General features: G+C 38.2%; 2 protein-coding genes across 7 annotated transcripts in view; one reads left to right on the top strand and one right to left on the bottom strand.

Annotated features, from left to right (window-relative positions):
• The window catches only part of Scaf4 (SR-related CTD associated factor 4), a 46,257-nt gene extending 33,454 nt beyond the window's left edge, over positions 1-12,803 (top strand). For all 4 annotated transcript variants that reach the window (XM_048803562.1, XM_048803564.1, XM_015478691.2 and 1 more), the window contains exon 20: positions 11,364-12,803. In XM_048803562.1, coding sequence (XP_048659519.1) covers positions 11,364-12,301 — 938 coding nt within the window. In that variant the 3' untranslated portion in view covers positions 12,302-12,803. The remainder of the gene's footprint in view (positions 1-11,363) is intronic.
• A 2,067-nt stretch (positions 12,804-14,870) lies between these two features.
• Positions 14,871-22,580, bottom strand: Sod1 (superoxide dismutase 1). 3 transcript variants are annotated; one of them, XM_015478690.2, is made up of 5 exons: positions 22,415-22,580; positions 18,556-18,646; positions 16,945-17,014; positions 16,065-16,182; positions 14,871-15,083 (listed from the first exon to the last, which is right to left on the bottom strand). In XM_015478690.2, the coding sequence occupies exons 1-5, from the start codon at positions 22,484-22,486 to the stop codon at positions 14,976-14,978; spliced, it is 459 nt and encodes a 152-aa protein (XP_015334176.1). In that variant the 5' UTR covers positions 22,487-22,580; the 3' UTR covers positions 14,871-14,975. The 3 variants fall into 3 exon arrangements, with proteins under 3 accessions (XP_015334176.1, XP_048659522.1, XP_048659523.1); XM_048803565.1 differs by lacking the exon at positions 22,415-22,580 and adding an exon at positions 22,262-22,378; XM_048803566.1 differs by lacking the exon at positions 22,415-22,580 and adding an exon at positions 22,304-22,378.
• Between the last annotated feature and the right edge of the window lie 232 nt (positions 22,581-22,812).

Below are 22,812 nucleotides of genomic sequence, written 5' to 3'. Positions count from 1 at the left end.
AATGTTTTCTTTTAAGTTCATAAAAGGAAATGCTATGCTGACCAGAAAACTTGTAAGCCTAGAAGTTGACACTGAACTCTCATTTCCTCACCTGTAAAGGGGAGTAAAAGTGACATTGACACACCAAGGTGTCATAATTATTCAATGGGGGTAAAACATCCGCCACAGGGTAGGCATTTAGTGAACAGTGGGTGTTATTACAGGTAAGAAATGATGTTTAGAACACTTAGGGAATATTTATACTTTGAAATCCTAAAATTCCTTTGGTTGTAATTCTTTCTAAATTCTTTGTTGGCAAACAGGAAAATAACTTATTAGGAGGAAGTATATCTTGACATAGTTGCCTCAGATATTTTCAAGGTAGATTAGACCATATCTTAAGTTCACACACTAAAAATTCCTTTATTTGGCTTACTGAGAAAATGTGTGTGTTAAATCATCGTGGTGTTCATTTAAATAGCATAACTTGCTATCTAAATTGGTTCCATTTATGATATCCAATAGTTATCTTATAATGGAAGATAAATGTGCCATTGAGACTTAACTGAGCTCTTAGATCATAATTTCTGAAATATGCTAATAAAGTAGCAGGGGCCAAACAAATGTTCAAGATATCTCCAAACAGTCTGTTTTGAGGCTTGATTATAATGGGAAGAGGCATTAGGATGCCTTAAGGATAATTTGGTTTAAGAATTTTCTGTATTATCAGACTTCAGTGTGGGCATTAGTTTGGAGTGACTGCTGGTCTCTGGATCTAGGCTGAGGTAGTTCACCTGACCCCTGCTACTATATACGAAGAGAATTAAATTCCCATCATTAGACATGATTCTTTTGGTGATACTGGAAACAGAAAAATACCAGATATACAATAATAATTTATTACTAATTGATTTTAAAGAAATCTGTACTTAGTAGCTCACAAGCCAAAGTAGTTAGCACAGGGCTGGTTTCATAAAAGCTAAAGATAACATTGTGCAGTTGTTGGTCATTTAGGAGAGGAGAAAAATTAAAGATCACAGCAATTCAGTTCATTCTCTTGACTGTATCTGTGTTTACTTTTCTCAAAAACTTTTGTATAATAATGTATCTCTAACATGATGTACAGCATATTTTTATTAAAAAGTTCATTGTAAATGTGAAGTTTGGGTTACTTTGGTGTTCCAAACAATAAAAAAAATACACAAAAAAAAAATGTTTGTTTGTGTTAACTATCTCTACCGTGTTACCAGGCTATCCAGAATGTTTTCAAGCAAAAACTAATGTCGGTTGAATTCATTCCTTTGTGGATAATTAAAGCCTTTTGTCAAATACATTTATTCAGTAATCATTAATATAAAGATTTTTGTTGCACTACTGCAAATGATGGTAAAGTAAGAATTGAGTATTTGTAAGATCCTTTTTTACTTATAACTTTTGTAGCCAGAGGTTTTAAAGAGTCACAAATTATTGGCCTATTAGGCTGAATTGCTAGGCAAGTGTTGTGATAAACTCATTCCCTGTGTAGCCTCAGTAGATATTTGACTTTATCCTAAACTTGGGCACCTTGAGAAATATGGAGACAAAATTGATTTGTGAATTATTAAACACTTGTGTTTGCTTTTGTGCAATAGTTATGATCCCTAAAACTGCCTAGGAGGCAAATGATTTTACCAGCCATTTCAGAAATTCCTTTAAGATAGGTATTTAATTGATGATGATTTCACTTAGCTTTGGATTTCTTTGCCTAGTCTCTAAAAGTTTGAAGTTTTTTACAGCTAGTAATTTTTAACAACATTTAAATTAGAACATTAGAGCACCAATCTTTAGTAATGTATTAAGTCATTAACGTTGAAAGAAAACCTGGAGAAGATTCTAGAAATTAGGAGTTTTAAAAACACAATACAACCTAATTTTAAAGAACAGTTTTTACACTTTAATATTTATTTTGGACTTTAGTATATGATTTGATTACGTTAAATTATAAGGCAGAAAGTATGATAGATATTTGATTTGGTACCCCCAAAATCTAATGACTTTATCCTGTTCTTCATGAGCTTTTAAACATTTTATTTATTTTATTTTTATGTGGTGCTGAGGATAGAACCCAGGGCTCACACGTGCTAGGTGAGTACTCTACCACTGAGCCACAACCCCAGCCTCAGAAGATTTAAAATATTTGAATTGGTATTTCACTTGTGTTACAGAATAGAAATAGTTCTTAAACATGCGTTACAATGTCCTCAACTTTGTATATGACATTATTCCGTGCATAAAGTAATGATTTTTCCACAACAAATATTGAACTTGGAATATGAATTTATGCATGAATATACACTATATATTCTCCAAGAAGACTCAGCACTTCAAGCAAAACACGAGTAGTCATGTGCAAAAAATCCAGAGCACTTTTACATTCTCTTCATGTCACCCTGGGCTCTCTAGGCTGGTGTAGAATACTAGCCTGAAGACTATCTTTAAACGTAAATATCTCTCTGAGAGACATCTTGAGGAAGGTGGGAGAGCAGAAACTTTGGACTCTAGGTTGATTTTGGCAGACAAATATTGCTGTGAAGAATTTCAGGTAAGACTTTACCAGGTTCACATTAAAAATAAAATTGCCTATGGACAACCACATTTATGATAGGTTAACTGTATATTTCAAACTTACTTTCTCTAATAGTGAAATTCTTAACTCTTAAGTTGTAGCTGTTAGGCTTTGTCAATTTTTATAAAATTCTTAGCAATTAATATGCAAGCTGAAATTCTAAAACACAAATATAAGTGATGTGCAGGAAAAAATGAGCATTCAAATTCTACTTTACATTATTTTGCAGAAAATCCATGGAGTTGTGGTTTTGTGGGTTTGGTTTTGTTTTGTTTTGTTTTTCCTACCAAGGATTGAACTCGGGCACTCAACCACTGATCCGCATCCCCAGCCCTATTTTCATATTTTATTTAGACACAGGGTTTCACTGAATTGCTAAGAGCCTCACCATTGCTGAGGCTGGCTTTGAACTCATGATATTCCTGTCTCAGCCTCTTGAGCCTCTGGGATTACAGGTGTGCACCACCATGCCCAGCCATGGAGTCTTTTTTAAAAGATGGTAATCAGTCTGATTTCAGAGTTTTTTTTTCCCCCTTATTGTAGATGTTATGGAAACATAGCTTAATATTCCCTTATGCTAAAAATGAATGAGCTATCTCAGTATGCCTAAAATATATATTACTAAAAACTGAAGTTTCTCTTAAAGATCTTCCTAATATTCTAAGGAAAAAAATTTGCTTATATAAATCTTAATATCATGCAATCTAAATGAAATATGCTTCTCTCATTCTTGAAATCTGGCTCCTTATTCTTCATTCTCAGCTGTCAGAACACAATGCCTACTATAAGAATCAACTGGGAGTGTCTTCAAAATAAATGTACCCAAGTACATTAATTGGTGAATCTAGGCAAAGGAAATACATGTGTCAGTTGTACTGTTGTTGCAGTTTTCTGAAGGTCTGAAATCATAAAAGGAAAACACTTTTGTTCATTAAATAAATGTTTTCATATTTTTATATTTGCCTAGAGGCATTGGTGGAAGAGATAAGAGTGGTTGATACATTTTTTTCTTTCATGCATGTTAAATTCCATTTTAACCTCATGCAAAATGCCACCACGACTGTCATAGTGTTGAGATCAAATTTTTAAAAGGTAGAACAGCTTGGAACAGAAAAGGAAATTCATAGAAAAACACATCCTTTTTCAAAAGTCCAGTTTTTCCTAAGTTTATGCAGAAATAATTCTCACCTTCCAAGGATCAGATTTCTAGACCTGTTGCCTGTTTTTATCCCAAGAGGTACCTTCTCTTTGACATTGGGCATCACCTTTGCAATTAGCATTATTGTGTGCCAGGCACCCTCCCAGGTGCTAACAATACCATCATGAACAAAATGAAACCTACTTTCTTGGAGTTTATATTTAGTAGGGACTTGTATAACAAGTAAACTAATAGCTGTACAAGGAGATATTCCTGTGAAGATAGACTGTTAGGGGATTTGAGGGTATCAGACTGATGTGCCATTTTTCAGTTGGATGAGAAAACAAAAACGTGAATAGTAAGCTACGTAAATACAGACAAAAGACATTTCAGGTAGAGAGGTAAGATAAAGAGGAATCTTAATTAAGAGGGAACTTGATTTGTTTGAGGGACCATAAGGGGCTGATACAGCTGGAGCAGGTTAAGCCCCAAGTAAAGAGTGACAAGAGGTGAGTGCAGACAAGTGCAATACGAAGTGGTATAGGGTTTTGGCTTGCGTTGTGATCTCATTTACATTTTTCAAGCGATTATTGCAGCTATAGAGAACAAATAATAATGGAAGTTGGTAAAAGTGGAATGAATGGTGTGTTTGGATTCTGGTGCAGTGAAGGGATAAGGGTTTGCATTCAAAATGTTTTGAAGACAACCTTTAGAATTGCCTCATTACTTAAGTATAACTCATAAAAGAAGTCAAGAATAACAAGATTTTTACCTAAGCAATTTGTAAAGTGTTTACTGCCATTCCCGAGATACAAATGTGTAGGATTTGGGAAGTGGGTATTAAATTTGAATGTTGGCTGTTTTAATTTTGATACACAGGTGCAAATGTCAAGTAAACCAACTTAAATCTAGAGATGTTATTCCTGGTGATGAAGATCATATTTAAAGACATGGGGCCTATAAGGGTTATGTAGGGAGAAACTATGAATAGAGAAGTGGCAAGAGGACAAAGTCAAAGAATCCTTCAACATTTTTTAGCCTTTGGGAACACGGTACCGAGCTAAAACATACATAGTTTCACCTGCCAGGAACTCCTCCAGGCAGTTGGTATATGGTCATCATTTAAGCCTTAGAATCCTATGAGATGAACCCCATTTTATAATTGAGAAAACTCCAACCAGTAGGCAAGGGTGCGTAAGAAGGAAACATTTTGGAGACCATGGGAAGAGCCTTCATAGGAAAGAGGGAGAGGTGAACTGCCAGATGGCATTGATGATTCAAGATGCTGAGCTTTGCCAGCTGGAAGGCTCCTGGTGACCTGGAGAAAGAGATTTTCCTGAATGATGGTTCAAAAACCCAATGACAGATGGTCAGAAGAAAATGGGAGTTGAAGACAAGGGTACAATTGTGAGGTTTGCCATGTAGGGGAGCAATAAAATGGAGTGGTAGCTGAAAATATACAGGATGGGGAAGTTAGTTTTGTTTTCCTAAAAATCCAAATAATGTTAGCATGCTGATTATTCAACATCGATAGGAGAATTTTGGCACAAGAAACAAATGCTAGGTTTATAGGTAAGAGGAGGTGGATCGAGGATAGAAAAACAAAAGGCTTCGTCTTTGAAATATGGATGGTCATAGACCGAAGGAATAACTTCACTGGTAGGTAGATGAAAGTCCTTTTTTTAAGGTAAACTAGGATAAAATGAAAGATGGTGTGTCCATATAATGGAGTATTACTTGGTAATAAAATAAAATGAAGTACATGCATAGGGTGCTATAAAACATGGATGAACCTTGAAAAGGTGCCAGGTGATAAAGGAAGCCAGCCATAATAATAGTCCATGTGTATGAAGTGTTGAGACTAGGCAAGTCCATAGAGACAGGAAATAGGTTATGTGTTTGCCTATCTGGGTGGGGGTGAAAGGAAGAGTGATGGCTAAAGAATGCAGGGTTTCTTTGGGGGATAATGAAAATGTTCTAACAATGATTTTGATGGTTGCCAATTCTGTGAATACACTAAAAAGCATTAAATTGCATGCTTTATGTGGGTAAGTTGCAGATTACATGAATTTTATCTTATGTGAAGTTTTTATGGAATAAACAAGCTAGGAATAGACCGAAAATGAAGGAGAAACAAACATGAAATAGGTAGGACATGAATGTGTAAATTGACTAGAAAATGTTGAGATTGCTCACCAGAATTAGGGGCACACTTGGGGTTGTAGTTACAAAATTTGTGAATGACACCAGTCAGCGTGCTGGGGTTGGTGTGACCCTCAGCCATTTTTAGTGTAGATTAGGTAGAATAGTTGCATTTAAAACAAATGTTGGGTTCCTCCAGGCAGCTGTGGTGAGGGAGGGCCATGGACCTGGAAGCAGGTAAGGAGAGACATAAGGGTATTGGGGTCATGAGTCTGATAAGGTTGAAGATTGAGGAATGGAGTCTCAGAGAGAATGACCTGGAAGGAGGAGGATCAGAAGGGGGACTACCTGAAATGATAATTGAGCAATAATGAAGTTCCTGGTGATGAAACTTTCATTACCTTCCAGAGGTGGTGGCTGCAGTAGAAAAGGAAGCCAAGGTCATTGGCTGAGAAGATATGGAGGAACAGACTGCTTTGTTCACTCTGACCTTCCTCCCTAACCTTCCTTGAACCTCCTCCCTCACGTTTTCATGTAGGAGATCCGTACTTTAAAAAAATAATAACTATATATACATATATATATATATACATATATATATATATATAAAATATACATATATTCTACTTAAATTTTGCATCAGCTAATGTGGTTGGTCTCTCCACAGTATTTAAATGACACCTTTTGTATTAAACATTTTATGTGTCTCTCCCCAGTAGGTACACTGTAGTCCTAGGCAGAAAACCATCCTATTTAGTGTTGTTGTACCTTTTGCATACATTGTTTACATTCTGCTGCGATTGGTCTCCAACCATGAGAGTGATCTCCCACTTCCCCCACCTCCCCTTTAGTCTTTTATTATACTTTTTCCTTTTTTTTCCCCACGTAATAGCAGTGGTGTCTCCCCTTTGTTTTTTAATTGTGCGATAACCATTTTTTGATTATCATGGGAAGTATGCAGTTTTGTTATTTAGAGTTGAGCTCCAGTGATTTCTTGTCAACATTGAATACTGACTTTCAGGGCTTCTTTGGTCTGTCCTGAACCCTTGCATTAGAAATTCCTGTGTCTAATACAATGTTTTGTCAGGTCTGATCTATTATTCCCTTGTTTCTTTTGCCTATAATAATACTGTGACTCTACTCTTCTAAGTTCTAGATATGCACATAATCAGCTTCTTAAGCACATTTCCACTGAGGTATTCCAGACCCTCTGACTCAGTGTGTTAGTACCATAAGAAACATGTTAATTTGTATTCAAACATTGCTTCTACATTCCTGGTCTTGCATCAAAACTTCACCCACTCTATAAGTCATTCATAGCAAGAACTCTGTTCCACTAAATATCTTAAATTTGTCTCAGCTTTAGCACCTTTCTTGGGGTTCAGTCTCATCACCATCTACTAGATTCTTGGAATGAGAACCCAAATACTCTGCAGTATCCTCCTCCTCTTTGCTTTCGTATACACTTCTTTCCTGAAGAATCTTTAGAACAAAGTGTCAGACCAGGTGCAATCGTGCACACTTGTAATCCCAACAGCTGAGGCAGGAGGATAGCATATTCAGAGCCAGCCTCAGCAAAAAGCAAAGCACTAAGCAACTCAGTGAGATCCTGTCTCTAAATAAAATATGAAATAGGGCTGGGGATGTGGCTCAGGGGTTGAGTGCTCCTGAGTTCAATCCCTGGTATCCCCCCCTGCCAAAAAAAAAAAAAAAAGGATCATTTATCCCTGTTTTATCTGGGTTCCTTATGGCATGTAAGGCCTCTGAATTGCCCTGGCTCATTTGACCAGCTTCAAAAACCTCATCTCCTATGTTTTCTCAGTTTTCATCAAGTTGTTCTGTTTCATTCTCTGAACAGAGCACTTGGGTGCATCACTTTGTTGTAAGCCTTTTCAAAAACTATTCCTTTTTTGACCAGTAGTGTCCTTCTTACATTGGCATTGTATGTGCTCTACTTCCATTGAGACCCAAACCAGACATTCCCCTTAATTCCCACTCAGATCCACACATCGTCTTTATCAGTTCCACCTTTTTTATCACCATACTAGTTTCTGTCATCTACAAAAATTAAGGTTTGTTTGAACTAGACTGTCCCTTTGAAGGATGGGAAGATTTTATTTATATTCCCAGCCTGTTAGACAAGTTAATAATATAAAGTTCAGATGTTCACTGTGTGTGTGAATGAATTTGATTTTTCATCTGTAACTCTAGGAACATATCTTAGTGTACAGCGTATTTCCAGATAAAGTGAATTATTGCTCTTCATGCTCTTTTGACCTGGAAACTCAATATGTATTCCATTGGTATGAACTCTCTGTCAGCTTTCCTAATAAAGATTGCCTAATAAAACTTGAAGTTCAGATCGCATATCTACCTTTTGCCACCTCATGTATTTTTAATTAAATATCTTTTATTATAAAAGTAATATGTGCTCACTGCAGAAGAGGAAAGAGAACTACAGCTAATCCAATAAAAAAAGAAATCTACCATCTACATCTGGTCCAAAGGCCATTGGGTCTACAGACTTAAAAGGAAATCAGCTTGACACATCTTCCTAACACTATTTACAAAATAGGGAAGAGGTTTGGGGTCTGATCTTTTAAGCAAATCCCAAGGACAAATACCCATATGGGTAAAATGGATGAATTGCGATTTTTTTTCTTTATAAAAATTGTGCTGTATAGGAGGTTTTAAGTATATGATTGTCATGTATGTGTTGACCTTGTTAACAGTCTATATACCCTCAAATGCGTGCTATGAAGGACTTAAGAGGTGCAGTCCTAGAGCCTCAGATTTGTTTTATATAGAATTGTTTCCAGTTTTCTATTTCCTGAACAAGGTTGAGGTCGTTTTGCATTCTTTGGCCACTCTCAGATTGATAATTCAGAAAACCAAGTCATGATGAGGAAATTAAGAATGGGACCTTTCCATTGCCCTGTAAGAGTCACCGTTTGCTTTTGAAGAATACTGAACTTAATTCTTTTGTCATAATAGGTATTTTGAAACCCTCTCCCATTTTCTAGCATTTAAAAATTTTGCCTTTGCCCTTTGAAGCTTAAAGAAATGTGCTGGAGTATACACACTGACCTTCAGAACAGTAAACATTGGTCCTTTCAGTCCTTGAAAACAAAACTTTTCATATAAAGCTGATGGAAAAAAATAAAGTTTGGTTGCTTTAAAATGCTTCTGTGTAATGAGATCTCTATTAAAAGAAGCTTTAACTGAGTATGTACATTTTATGTTGCTTTGAACTAAAGGCCACAGATCTAGAAAATAACACTATCCATTTAGAATGAGAGGAAGGACATACCTTAGGTACTTTTGTTTTTATGGTATATATTCAATTATATTTACTTAAAATGCTAAGAAGAATGTTTCGGTCTGCCACTAGATCTCATTTGAGTCTGAAATACAGTCTAGGTGGTGGTCCTATGTGTATTCGTTGTCCAGGATTTTCCTAACTACAGTCTGAGGGGACAAATTAAAATCTATCTTTTTGCTGTTACTCAGTATACTTAAAATTTCCCCAGCCACCAAACTTGACTTCAAATCATGCTGGGTATTGAGGGAACAGGAGGAATTGATGAAGATCGTAATTATCAGAAATGATAAAACTGCTCTTTTTGTAAATCAAATATTTAGTGTTAGGACTATCTAAATAAGATGTATGGAATAGTAATTTCAGTAGTTAATAGAGAGGCACTGAACCCATTCTTACTTCATTTGATGTCAAGTGGAAGTGACAGATATCACTGCTATGCCTATTTTATAAACCTGAAGACTGCGGCTGGGGTTGTGGCTTAGGGGTAGAGCTCTCGCCTAGCATGTGTGAGGCACTGGGTTCCATCCTCAGCACCACATAAAAATAAAATGGTATTGCATCCATCTACAACTAAAAAATAAATGTTAAAAAAAAAACCAAGGGTATGTGTCCAAGATCACTCCTGAGAAAGTTTATATTGCATAAGTGTATTTCTGTTTAAGCATTTAGAGGGCATTTTAGTAAGTGCCCAAACTGGGCAGCGTTCATGTCAAAATAGTTATTAATGAGTATGGCTCAGTGTTAGACACTTGCCTCGAGTACATGAGGCCCTGAGTTCAAACCCCAGCACCACCCCAAAAAAGAAAAGTTATAAACTAGATTTCTACGTACACGTTTCAGGTTCACTTCAGTGGTTAAGCCTGACAAAAATTGGATCATGTTATGAATAACACAAACTGAAGAAGAAATTTTCATTTATTACATTAATTTTTTTATACAGAAATTGTAGAAACATGGAAAGACTTTAGTTTGCAAGTTATAACCTAAAATAACATGATGGGGTGGGGGGGAGAAGCTGAAAAACTAGTACTAAAGTATTGAGTCATTTTTCTATTAATTACACAAGCATTTCTATTGCCATTACCAGCTCATAGCATAAACCATAACTTGCTCAAAGATTTTCTGCAGTACAGTGGTAAATACCATGTTCTGACAATATCTGGAGCACTTTTCCATTATCAAAGTAACTCCAGGGGCTGGGATTGTGGCTCAGCAGTAGAGTGCTCGCCTAGCACAGGCAGGACCCAGGTTCGATCCTCAGTACCACATAAAAATAAAATAAAGATGCTGTTTCCACCGAAAACTAAATAATAAATATTTTAAAAATTCTCTCCCCCCCCCCTTTGGGAGTATTTACCTTATATTTGAAAGAAAGAAATTGAGAGAGATTTGGTGCCTATTATGTAAGTGGAGAACCAAAACAAATCCTTACTTCTTTTCACTATGATTATAGATGTTGAATTTGTGTAACTCTCAGACTAGAATGAGAAGCCCTCATGTAAATGAGAAAGTGAAACTAGTAAGTCATTGTTACTATAACAGCATCAGTTTATTCATCTTGGAAGAATGAACACCTAGCATTATTCAGCAGTCTTGGCGACCTGGCAGGTTACACATTGTGCTGTTCTATGAGGCATTTTAAGACTATAGACTGTAGCATAGAATCATTTTCTCACTGGATTTTCTAGGTCAGTGGCCTCATTTTTTTCCTAATCTAGTAGTTATATTTAGTTAAGACTTAGACTGAGATTTTGTTAAGGGTACACCTGAAATACCCTTTGCTTGGCTTCAGTAGTTATTGCTGGTGAATGCAGTCCTTTCTCTCATTAGGTTTTAAAACATGTTTCTCTAATGTATTTGGAGTGGTGAAACAGCTTCTACTGAAGCCTGCCGAAGATTTTGACCTACTCTTCAAAAATTGGTGTATTTGTTTTCTTTTCCAGCTTGCTTTTGCCTCCATCTATATACTAATTACAAAATGAGTCATTAATAGATTCCTTGCTTTAGGTACTGGACTCTCACAGTGGATGTGGGATGCGTTGGTACAGATTGATACATAGCATGAAAATTAAGATTCTAGATTGAATTTCATTTTGCCTTTAACTCCACAGATAACAGCTAAAATTAGAAGGCTGTCTTCTGTGGCATTTACATTTTTTATTTTTGTTGTGTTTTAGGCACTCAAGGAGTCACTCCTGGTCCTGTAATCGGGCTCCAGGCACCATCTACTGGTCTTCTGGGTGCACGACCTGGCCTCATCCCACTCCAGCGCCCTCCAGGAATGCCTCCACCTCATTTACAGAGATTCCCTCTGATGCCACCCCGCCCCATGCCACCGCACATGATGCACAGAGGTCCACCACCAGGACCAGGGGGCTTTGCAATGCCTCCACCGCATGGAATGAAAGGGCCCTTCCCACCACATGGCCCTTTTGTTAGGCCTGGTGGAATGCCAGGGTTGGGGGGCCCGGGGCCAGGCCCAGGGGGTCCTGAAGACAGAGATGGAAGGCAGCAACAATCGCAGCCACAGCCACAGCAGCCACCTCCACCACAGCCACAGCCACAGCAACCACCACCATCACAGCAGCCACCACCAGCCCAGCAGCAGCCACAGCAGTTTAGAAATGATAGCAGGCAGCAGTTCAATTCAGGTAGAGAACAAGAAAGGTTTGGAAGAAGATCTTTCGGAAATAGGGTGGAAAATGACCGGGAACGGTATGGGAACCGTAATGATGATAGAGATAATAGTAATCGTGAAAGGAGAGAGTGGGGAAGGAGGAGCCCTGACCGGGACAGGCACAGAGACTTGGAAGAGAGAAATAGACGTTCTAGTGGGCACCGAGACAGAGAGAGAGATTCTAGAGATAGAGAGTCTCGTAGAGAGAAGGAAGAAAACCGAGGAAAGGAAAAGCCTGAGGTGACAGACAGGGCAGGTGGTAACAAAACCGTTGAACCTCCCATTAGCCAAGTTGGAAATGTAGACACTGTTTCAGAACTTGGTAAGGGGGAGGCCGAGGCCACAGTGGTGAAACCTTCCGAAGAGTTACCTGCTGAGGCTACCTCATCCGTTGAACCCGAAAAGGATTCTGGCTCAGCAGCAGAGGCTCCTCGTTAGAGACTGGAATTTGTCCCAATGTGACAGTGACACTTCTGGAGTGTAGAGCTTGAGGTGTACAGATGCTGTATTATATTTGCTCCTGCTATATCACAGCCCCGCAGTAGTTGGTGGGGAATTGTAAAGCAATTTGATTGCTTCCCTTCTATTTAAAAATAGCCACAAAATAACAAAAAATACTGAAGATATGAATAAATATTACCCTTTTTGCTGTAACTTTTTAAAAGTTTTGACTTTAAAAAGTTTACAAATCGTAATTAGAAGTGCTCTCTATTTTTTTTTTTTTTTTAATTTAAGACAAGGTAACGGTGAAAGCTCCTCAAAACAATAGGGATGTTTTTAATAAACTCTATTTTCGTAACAAACTTTAATGTGTGCTATTCTTCCTACACTGCATTAAGGTAGAAAAGGATTGTTCACCATCAAAGTTTGAGCTCTTATGTATTGGAGTCTAAATTAGACTTGTTTGATGGAAATACAATTTTATGTAGTTACTCTCAAACACTATCATTTGTAATTTTTTTGATTTTTAGCATTTTAATCATAAGTTTAGCGGTTTGTTATTTGAAAAGCTTGTTAGTGTTTGCAGTTCAATCAAGGTTTTTGTTTTTTTCCATTGGCTTTGTGGTAATGTCCTAATTAATTTGTAAAAACATTTTATTTGGGGAGAAATTGATTCCCAAATCATAAAACTGTACCATAAAATTATCTGTTTACCTTGGATATTACTTAGGTTTTTTTTTTTTTTTTTAATCATCCCATTAAATTTTTCCAAAAAGGTAAAATGAAATCAAGGTTAACATTTGCAACCTGAAAGCTTTTTGTCTTATTTTATATAAGGACTTAAATGCAACCTATTGTTTCTTATAAGCCTTGCCTGTTGCCTTTCTTTACTGTTTTAATTTCCCTAGGTAGACTGAATTTTTTGCCACATAAAGTGTTTTATCTCTTTTGCTTATAACTGTTGGGCTAACTGGGAAAATGGATTTAAGTTATTCAAGAAGTATCACTTGAAAACATTTGAAACCAAAACAAGCCTTCATAAGAAGCAGTACAGAAAAGCAGTAACATGAAACTGCTTACGCAGTCCTCCTGAATTCTTATACTGTCCTAGTTTCCTAGTGCTGAGTAGGTGACTTTGTTTATCTGCATCCTCAGTGAAACTACATTATTTTACTACTTCTCAGTAAGATCTGTATAGATGAGGATAATGTATTTAGGACAGCCTTCTACCCCTGCCTTTAGAAAAGTCCATTTCATATCTGTAAACTTCAATTACAAAACTTTAGTTTTGTGTTGCTCCAACTTAGGAAGTTTTGAAGCACTAACTGAAACTCCTTCCAGATTTCAAGGACTTCGGTGTTCCTGATTCCAGTTTAAGCTTCTACTTCCAGTTCAAAGTATTGACACCACCTCATTTGAACATGAAAACAAAAGCAAAAACGCTGACTTTTGTAGTATGACTGCACTGTCCCTGTTATCTGAGTCATCCCACAGGAGCAACAAACTACATTAACAAAATCTGGAAATACTGTTTAAAATTCTCTTATCTGAAGACCATCTAACCACTTAATGAGCATATTATTTATCTCAAATCTGAACTTTGAAAACAGTATCTTTTTCAAATTTAGCTGTTCTAAATGACCTCTTACATTTCATAAACTACATATTTATGGTAGAGAAACCAAGAATAAACTACAATCCTATCAGAAATCTTTATACAATTCTTAACTGTCATCCAGATAGTCACAAACCTTCGATAAACACATTCTCTCACAGGTACATACATATTTACATCAAAGGAAGAGAACTGATTTCTCTAATTCACTCAATTGCAACTTGGGTAAAGTAAGTAAATTCTTAAAGACTATTTTAACAGCCAGAACAAATATTTCCCAGGTTCTACCTGCTAGTACTTGTAGTATCATGAGGGCCAATCTGAAGAAAACAGATTGTGCCAACTTCCACTTTGTAAAGTTAAATCATTCTGATAGGTAGGTCAATTAATCTTAGCTAACTAGGTGTAATTAGCCTTTTACAAGTCACTAAAAATTATGAAAGGGCTTTCTTAAACCATACTACATGCTTTTGAAAATAAACTTAGGTAATTTATGAATCAAAATGCTAAGTTACTAAGCAGGGAAATTCCCCTAAAGCTGACAAAGGACAAACTTGGGTTGCCATAGCTAAAAAGAGAGCTGCTAAAATTTTTACATTTTGATGCCCTCTCTCAAAACGTTTTGAAAGTGCTATGAAATCATTAGTATTACTACATCTGTTCAATTCATGTTCTATGTATAAGAGTATCAGAGCTTAATTTAGAATTTTGATTTGGATACTTTAATAGGCTCAAAATAAATGTCATCCTTACATAGGGTGTTTATTCACAAGCTTGAATGAGAATTGAAGAAACTCAGTGAGTTTAATACCCACATGTGATAAGTGGTAAAATACGGAGATTGTTAAAACATTTTAATTAAATGAATTTTATAAAACTATACAATATTTCCAAGTAATTGTAAATCATTCTCATTACAACACTTAAAGCAATTAAAAAGAAGTCACACAATTACACTTTTAAGATTATAATGTTTAATGTTTATCAAGTTAAATTTCTACAGCTAGCAGGATAACAGATGAGTTACTGGGACTCAGACAACATAGAAGGGAATGTTTACTGCGCGATCCCAATTACACCACAAGCCAGACGACTTCCAGCATTTCCTGTCTTTGTACTTTCTTCATTTCCACCTTTGCCCAAGTCATCTGGTTTTTCATGGACCTTTAAAAAAATTTAAGAACATTTAACTTTGGGCTATCAAGTAATATAGAATCTCTTCCCAACAATGCTCTAAAAGACTTCTAAAAATCATTTAATATTAGAAAACAACATGTTAAAATAATCCAATTATCAAAAAACCACAAAAACTAACATTTATGCTAGGAGTTTCAAAGTAGAAACTACTAAAAAGTTTTTTCTTGTTGGTGCAAAGACAAGTTACCTTTAAACACTAAGTGTTGCTATCTCTAAAAGAAATACTGAAAACCCAAATGCCACATGGTCTTCATTCTCCATGAAAAAACAGTAACCTTAGTTATAGTCAAAAATTTCATGCCTAATGAACTGTAGACCTATAAATAAGAAAGAATCCTAAAACTATTTAGCAATGGTATTTTAAATTTTGTACATTAAATGATTTTTCTGCTTCACCAATAGGGCTGAAGAAAATTCTAAGGATAAAGGGTCCACTGAAAGGAAATGCCTACTGAATGTTAACTGCCCTGACGGGGCAAGAGAGCCTTTCCTACCAGGTGGCGTGCATGAAGCAGATGCAGCTTCCAGGGTAACTTGGGAGGACCGCTCCATATGGCAGCCTACACACTTGACTCATTATGAATACTCAAGTCCATCCCAGATTTTAGATTCAACAAAATACTCTATTTACCTACAAGGGGAAACAATCATGGCAATAAAATATGGCTGCTTTAAAACTAAAAACTACTATCTCCCCAATTTGATCTGATATGGCCAAATATAACCTGCTTTTTACTGCACCTTAGCAGAACAGTGTTCTTAACTGACCTAGATACATTAATTCATCTTCATTGTAGACATTGAATAAAATACTTTTCCTAATCTGAACTAAAAGTACAATTTATGTGGATATTTAAAAACCAAGACTAACCACTGAGAAAATGGTGAAAAGATACATGACTATATGTGAGAAAAAATCCTATGCATATCCTTTATATGAAAACTTACCACCATTGTGCGGCCAATGATGGAATGCTCTCCTGAGAGTGAGATCACAGAATCTTCAATGGACACATTAGCCACACCATCTTTGTCAGCAATCACATTACCCAGGTCTCCGACGTGCCTGGCATTGAAAAATTATCAGATGGATTAGCACTGATTTTCACTTAACATCAGAGGATTCATGTACTAAATTAAAACATGACTGAGTCAAATATATAAGGCAGACTAAGAGGTATGTATCAAAAAAGATCACTTTTCCAGATTGACAAAATTCTGAAAACATAAATTTAAAAACAAGCTGAGAAGGAGTCCTGGGATGGGGGCAACCTCTAATTTCAGAGATAAAGTACCACATAGTAAACTCAGCTACTGAGTTATCCCTCTCAGTTAATGGAACAATTAAGAAAGCTAGGCCCCTAGGCCTTCTGTTATAAAAATAAATTAATCTTGTCCTTAAACTTAATATTCTGAAAGGTCTTCAGAAGACACACACATACAAATGGAGGTCTCAGCTAGTTTCCAGCATGACATTTTTATCTACAGAAGCTTCCTAGGTTCACACTGATGCTTTCCTTTTCTAGTGGCCAACAATACTGTTACTCTTGACATTTCCTGTATTAGTTCCCTTTGGCACTTGTATTAGTTCTATATTCAATAAATGCTACAAAACCTAATTGTTTTAAGTGTTCCCATTTGTCACCGCCTTAGCCCAAGTAATAAGCCATTTCAGCATAAGGGGTGGGGAAGCTATGTGGAAGACAACAAATTCAAAAGCACAGGGGACAACACTCAATCATCTTGCTTGGTTTTGCAAGCAGTGCACACTATCAACGCCACAAAACATCACAATTACTTCAGAGGAGCTCAGCATCTTGCAGCTCACCTTTCTTCATCTGTTGGCCCACCATGTTTTTTGGATTGAGGATTAAAGTGAGGACCTGCACTTGTACAGCCTATTTATAAAAGAAAAAAAAAGGGGGGGGGGGTCAGCTAGTTTATCAATCAAAATTCCAAAATAAATTCTAAAAAGAAAATGATCATTGCCAAAACTTCCGATAGAGAAAGCACTGGTCTGCGCATGATTTCTGGGATAATAAAAACAGGAAGCAACAGCTTGGTATGAACACAATGGACTGGGATTCTAACTACTGACACTAGTCAAATTAATATCCTTCTCTGGGTGTTGGCTTCTTCACAATGAAATGGTAGGCCAGACAACTTCAACAGGTCTTCTAGGAGTTAAAACCTCGTGTTTATGATCCTAGTTTTAAGAAGGTAGCATGTCTAATTCCAAAAAACTTATCTCTTAAGCAACATATATCAAAAGACTCTCCTGGTTTGTCTGAGGCTTTTACCTGGTATAGGCAGAATATTAAATAGCACCTTTGTGCCACACCCAGATGTGGCATTCCTGTGCACCAGAGATGTCATTCACAAAGAACACAGCCATGACAGCCCAGGAGGTCCTTTCATGATAGGCTTTCTCTATTCAACAACCAAAGGAAAGCTTCCATTGTTTATAGCTTCTACCCAGGCAGGCCCCAGGGTAGAAGAAGACAGCAGGTTAAGGGAAGTAGTTTACCAAGTCAAAGCTACACAACGAACACTTCCCAAACCAGAGGTAGAAGCAAGTTGGGAATTTTAGTCATTACTGAAACCAGTAAAATCTGGTCACTAAAATAACTATTTGGAAACAAACCATGGTACATTAAAAACAAGTTCCAGCAAAATCAATCAAGTACTCATCCCAAATCTATAAACATGATTGAAGTTCAGATTATAACCCAAATATGGCAAATGATGACCAAATGCAATTTAATCTGTAATCTTTCATTAATTTGCTCCTAATCCCAAATTAAGAAAATGAAATTCATTCCAAAGCACCAAGTCTACATACTATCTTGAGTTTGTAATCATGTCCCAACAGGGATCTAAAGTTGGGTGTGAAGCTGTTCCAGGGGGTAATGCAAACAAATCAGGTGCTGTGCAGGAGCTCCCATCCTAGCTCACAAACACCTGAGATCATTACCCAATACAAGAAAGGAGCTTTTACTTGTTTCCTATTGTGTTCTTAAAAAACACAAGATAAGGCCAGGGGCAGTGCTCCCGAGGCTGAGACAGAAGGGTCAAAGCCAGCCTTGGCAAAAGCAAGGGACTAAACAACTCAGTGAGACCCTGTCTCTAAATAAAATACAAAATAGGGCTGGGGAGGTGGCTCAGGGATCAAGTGCCCTTGAGTTCAATCCCCAGGACGTACCCTCCCGCAAAAAGCACAAACTCCACAAAATCATAAACTCCTTTCTCTCTCCTTCCCACACGTAATAGTCAAATACCAGTTTTGTGGCTAATTTCCTTAAGGCTGGCCTTAATAATAATTTTATTTTAACTTGACCTTCAAAAAAAAGTTGAAGGTTTTTACCACTGAGGGGTTACTCAGTCCTATTTGCCTTCCTAGCTCGAAAAGGTATGGTCAGTGGAGCACTGCAAAACTTACCTTGTGTGTTATCTCCAAACTGATGGACGTGGAATCCGTGCTGGCCTTCAGCCAATCCTGTAATGCATCCCGATACCACAACTTTATTTGCCTTTATTCAAAGAAAAGTGCATTAAGTTTGAGAATACAAGTACTTTTGAACAAAGAAAACAGTTGACTTACCTTTATTAACACAGTAAAGTGATAAAGACAGACTCCCACTACTTCCCAGCCAGTGAGAACCTCCTTGTTCTAACACTGCTGCTCAGGATTAAGTAACATATAAAAAGTAACATATAAAAAGCACATTACAGAGCAGCATAACACAGCAGGAAGGCAGTAAGCACCTAAATGTCAAATGTGTGTAATGCACTTTGTAGGATGTGACTCTTGCAATGAATATGTAAATATGACTAAGTACTTCTTTAGTAAATGCTTCTGAACAGGTTGTATTTGTACACAGTGAATACACAGGTACATAGCCAACCTTTTTTCTTTTGCAGTGCTGGGGATCAAGCCCAGAGCTACATACTCAGTCCCATATCAAACTTTATGAACCCAAAACAGTGTGTGATGGTGCACACCCATAATCCCAGCAGTAGGAGGCTGAAGCAGGAGGATCAAAGGTTCAAGGGCAGCCTCAGTAATTTATCAAAATAAAAAGGGCTGGGGGAGTAGTGGTAGTGGTAGACCACCGCTGGGTTCAATCTCAACTACCATACATGAAAAAATAATCTAAAAAGAGAACCTCAAATCATACTCTCATTATTGGCCCTTTGCTCTTTCTTCATGCAGATATTCTTCCTTGGGGCAAACAGTTGGGTATTTAAAAAAAAAAAAAAAAAAAAAAACACCCATCAATATCCAACTTGCTACCCCAGGACTCATTCTCTACTCTAAGTTCACTTAGTAGTCAGACAATATACTACCCTGAGAGAACATACTCTTTTTTTTTAAGTCTTTTTTAGGCACTGAAATCTAGAAACCTTCCACACTAACAAAAAGAAAGGACAATAAAATCACTAAAGTAGTTGGGCTAGGCATGGCCTATGCAATACCAGTAATTCAGGAGGCTGAGGCAAGAGGATTGCAAGTTGGAGGTCAGACTCCAAAATTTAGTGAAACCTTAAGCAACTTAATGAGACCCTGTCTCAAAACATAGAAGATTTTAAAGGGGCAGAGGATGTAGCCTAGTAGTACAGCAGTCAAGTTCAATCCCCAATACCAAAAACAAAAACAAAAAAAAGCAAACCACTGAACTAAGCAGAAAAAAACAAAGTAGTATGACATGCCATTCAGGCAGTCATACCAGGTAATGGTACTGCATCTAGAAATTAAGGACACTACTGTCATAGCTCAAGTCAAGAACTGAAATAAAACATAAGACAGGAACTACATCACACTGTAATACATATGCTAGTATCTTTGTTTTTAGCTTAGTTTGTTGTTGTTGTTTATTTGTTTTAATAACCAGGATCAACAAGTATAGTTCTCCTCCCCATACATTTCATAGATACCTGCACATACTACCACTACTGTCCTCTCTGTAAAAGACTAAATATCTACTTTGAAGATATCTACTAAATATAATTCATGTATTAAATAATATTCTCATAGTGTAATTACAAATTATAAAATATAATTGATAATTATATAACATTGTTATAATGTAATTATAAATTACAAATTTTTTTCTCTAGTTCGGAGTCTTGTTTAATTTTCCATCTGAAAACACAGCTCAAAGAAAGCATTCATACAATAGCAATTCATACAATTGCCCTTTTTTGTTCTGAAAATAGGAATTATGATTCCTCTATGTACAACCTTTAATTCTGGAAAAAATCCAATGTGAACACTTCCTCACCCTGAAACAGAGAATCACCAGGCAAAAAGGGCAGGTTCTTTCAAACCCCAACCCACACATGGGCAATGCATACAGAACAAGTAAGTAGTTCTTCAGAAGCAGTTGTACAGTTACATCCTAAGGGACAGGTACCACTGTGTGTTAACACTGACATGGGAAGCAAAAATTAATATAAACTGCCCCAGTCCAGTGTTGTCTTGGGTTAATGGAAGCTCAGTATGAGCACATCTCCAAAATTTTCAAGGTAAGAGTAGGAAAGCAAACTTAGAGGTGAAAAGTTCTGATTTTTAAAGTGGGCAACTAAGCCAAAATTTTAAATTTGAAAAAGGCCAGACCAGTTTATAGCCAAATTATTACATCTGCCAATCTGTAGAGCTGTAATGCTTAACTATCCAAGTGTCTTTATCAAGTACAAAGGGCACCACCAATATGAAGTTTGGAGCTTAACTAAACAATGTGATCAAGACAGGTGGAAAACCAACAGGAAACTGAGTTTGGCGGGTCTTCACATTTTCCAATGGCTAGAGGGAAAGGATCCCTCAGAGGCTTCCTAGGATTCTCCAGCAGTGGTGAATTACGCGGGGAGGAGAAAAGGGAGACAAAACCCAATCTGACAAATGAAACACAGCCAAATGGAGTCAAATACCAAAGAATCTTTTTCAGAAAAGGTGGAGACCAAAATACTCGAATACCAGGTTCTCCCTAGCATACACTACTTTGCATACACTTCTATTCCTGCCCACTCACATTTCTGTAAACCATTTTGAGGACTAAATCTCATTCATATATTAAATCTTCTCTCATGATTAAGCCAAGCACAACAAAACCTTTGGTTGGTAACATTACTATGGTCTGGCGACAGTCTTATCACAAGTTATCTTTCTTGCAGAACACATATTTTGCAAACATTATTGGCAATGAATATTTCCGAAAATGTTTATTTTACAAAATTTGTTCGTAAATTTATCTTTGAGAGATCCCACCTTAAAAAAAAAAAAAAATTGTCTGCCATTTGGGCAACCTGGCTGCTAGTAGAGCAGTGAATTTGGTTTAAGGAATGCTCTAAAACCTGTTATTAAGTGCCAATTTCAAGTCTCTTACCCCACCCACTATTCTTAAACAACAGTTCTCAAGGATAGGTGCACATTAAAATCATTTGGAAACTAAAAAAAAAAAAAAAAAAAAAGCAATGCACGAGACAGATTTTTATATTCTTGATCGGGGATTGGGCCTTTGGTATCTATATTTACTAAAAGCTCCCAAAATTAATTTACTGTGCAACCAGAGTTGATCATCGTTGCCCTGGAAAATTCCCAGTTAAATCTCTGGCCATCTTCTTGTCCTTGTGGCCCGACCACGACCAAAAGATGGGCCAGCACCATCCTGCAAAGTTCCACTTCCGTTCTCTGTTGAGTATTCTTGTTTTTCATTATAAAAATACAAAAATCAATCTTAGCTCGAAAGCTGTTAAAGACCGCGGAACTCAATTCGCAGAACCCCAATCTAGTGCACTGAAGTCGGGAAGGCAGCCCCAAGGAGATAACGCATGCGACAATACTCGGGAGGGCCCTGCTGCCCCGGAAATCGGACTGCGCCAGTGTGTCCAAGAAACCCACGCGAGCAGGAAAAAGACCGCTCAGGGAAGGGCCAGCGCCACTTCACAGACGACCAGCCCCCACCCTGGCCTCCAGACGGCCGCTAGCGGAGGCCGAGGCCCCGCGAGCAACCCGCCTCCCCGGCCCGCGGCTATCCGCACCAGCCCGGCAGGCTCTGCCGCTCTCCGCCCGCACCCCCGCCCAGACCGCCCGCGGCTACACGCCGCAGCGCGGGCGCGCCCCATGACTCAGCATTTAGCGGACGCACGCGGACGCCAGTGCGGGTGCCAAGGTCCCGGGTGGCGCGGACCTCTAGGCCGGGGGCGTGGCGATGGCGGCCCGACCCGGCCCGCTCCCAACACAGGTGCATGGGCTGGCGGGCGAGCAGGGCCTCGCCGCGGACCTACGCCCCGGGCCTTGCCTTCTGCTCGAAGTGGATGGTGCCCTGAACCGGGCCGTCGCCCTTCAGCACGCACACGGCCTTCGTTGCCATAACTCGCTGGCAGTCCGATTCCGAGCGCGGCTAACGGAGCTGCAAGCCACGAAGCGGGAGACGCCGGCGCAAACCGGAGTAGAAGCTTCGCGGCTATTTTATAGGCCGGAGTCCCCAAGGCCCGCCCACATTCTATCCCGGAACCAATCGCCGGCCGCGAGGTCTGCCTGCCCCCTACGGCGGCTTTAGAACGCGAGTGGCCATAAATGCTAGGGGGCGGGGCCGAGGGCCGCGCGGGGAACCGTCCTCCGCGCAGCACCCGCTCAGGCCGCGGTTTGAAAAGTCCTGAAACCCGAAACCCGGGGAAAACGGCCTCTCCCTTCCGA

Source organism: Marmota marmota, unplaced genomic scaffold, assembly GCF_001458135.2.
Source record: "Marmota marmota marmota unplaced genomic scaffold, marMar, whole genome shotgun sequence".
Taxonomy (NCBI): Eukaryota; Metazoa; Chordata; class Mammalia; order Rodentia; family Sciuridae; genus Marmota; species Marmota marmota.
Note: the sequence above shows the minus strand (reverse complement) of the source record. Positions and strands in the feature narration are given on the sequence as shown.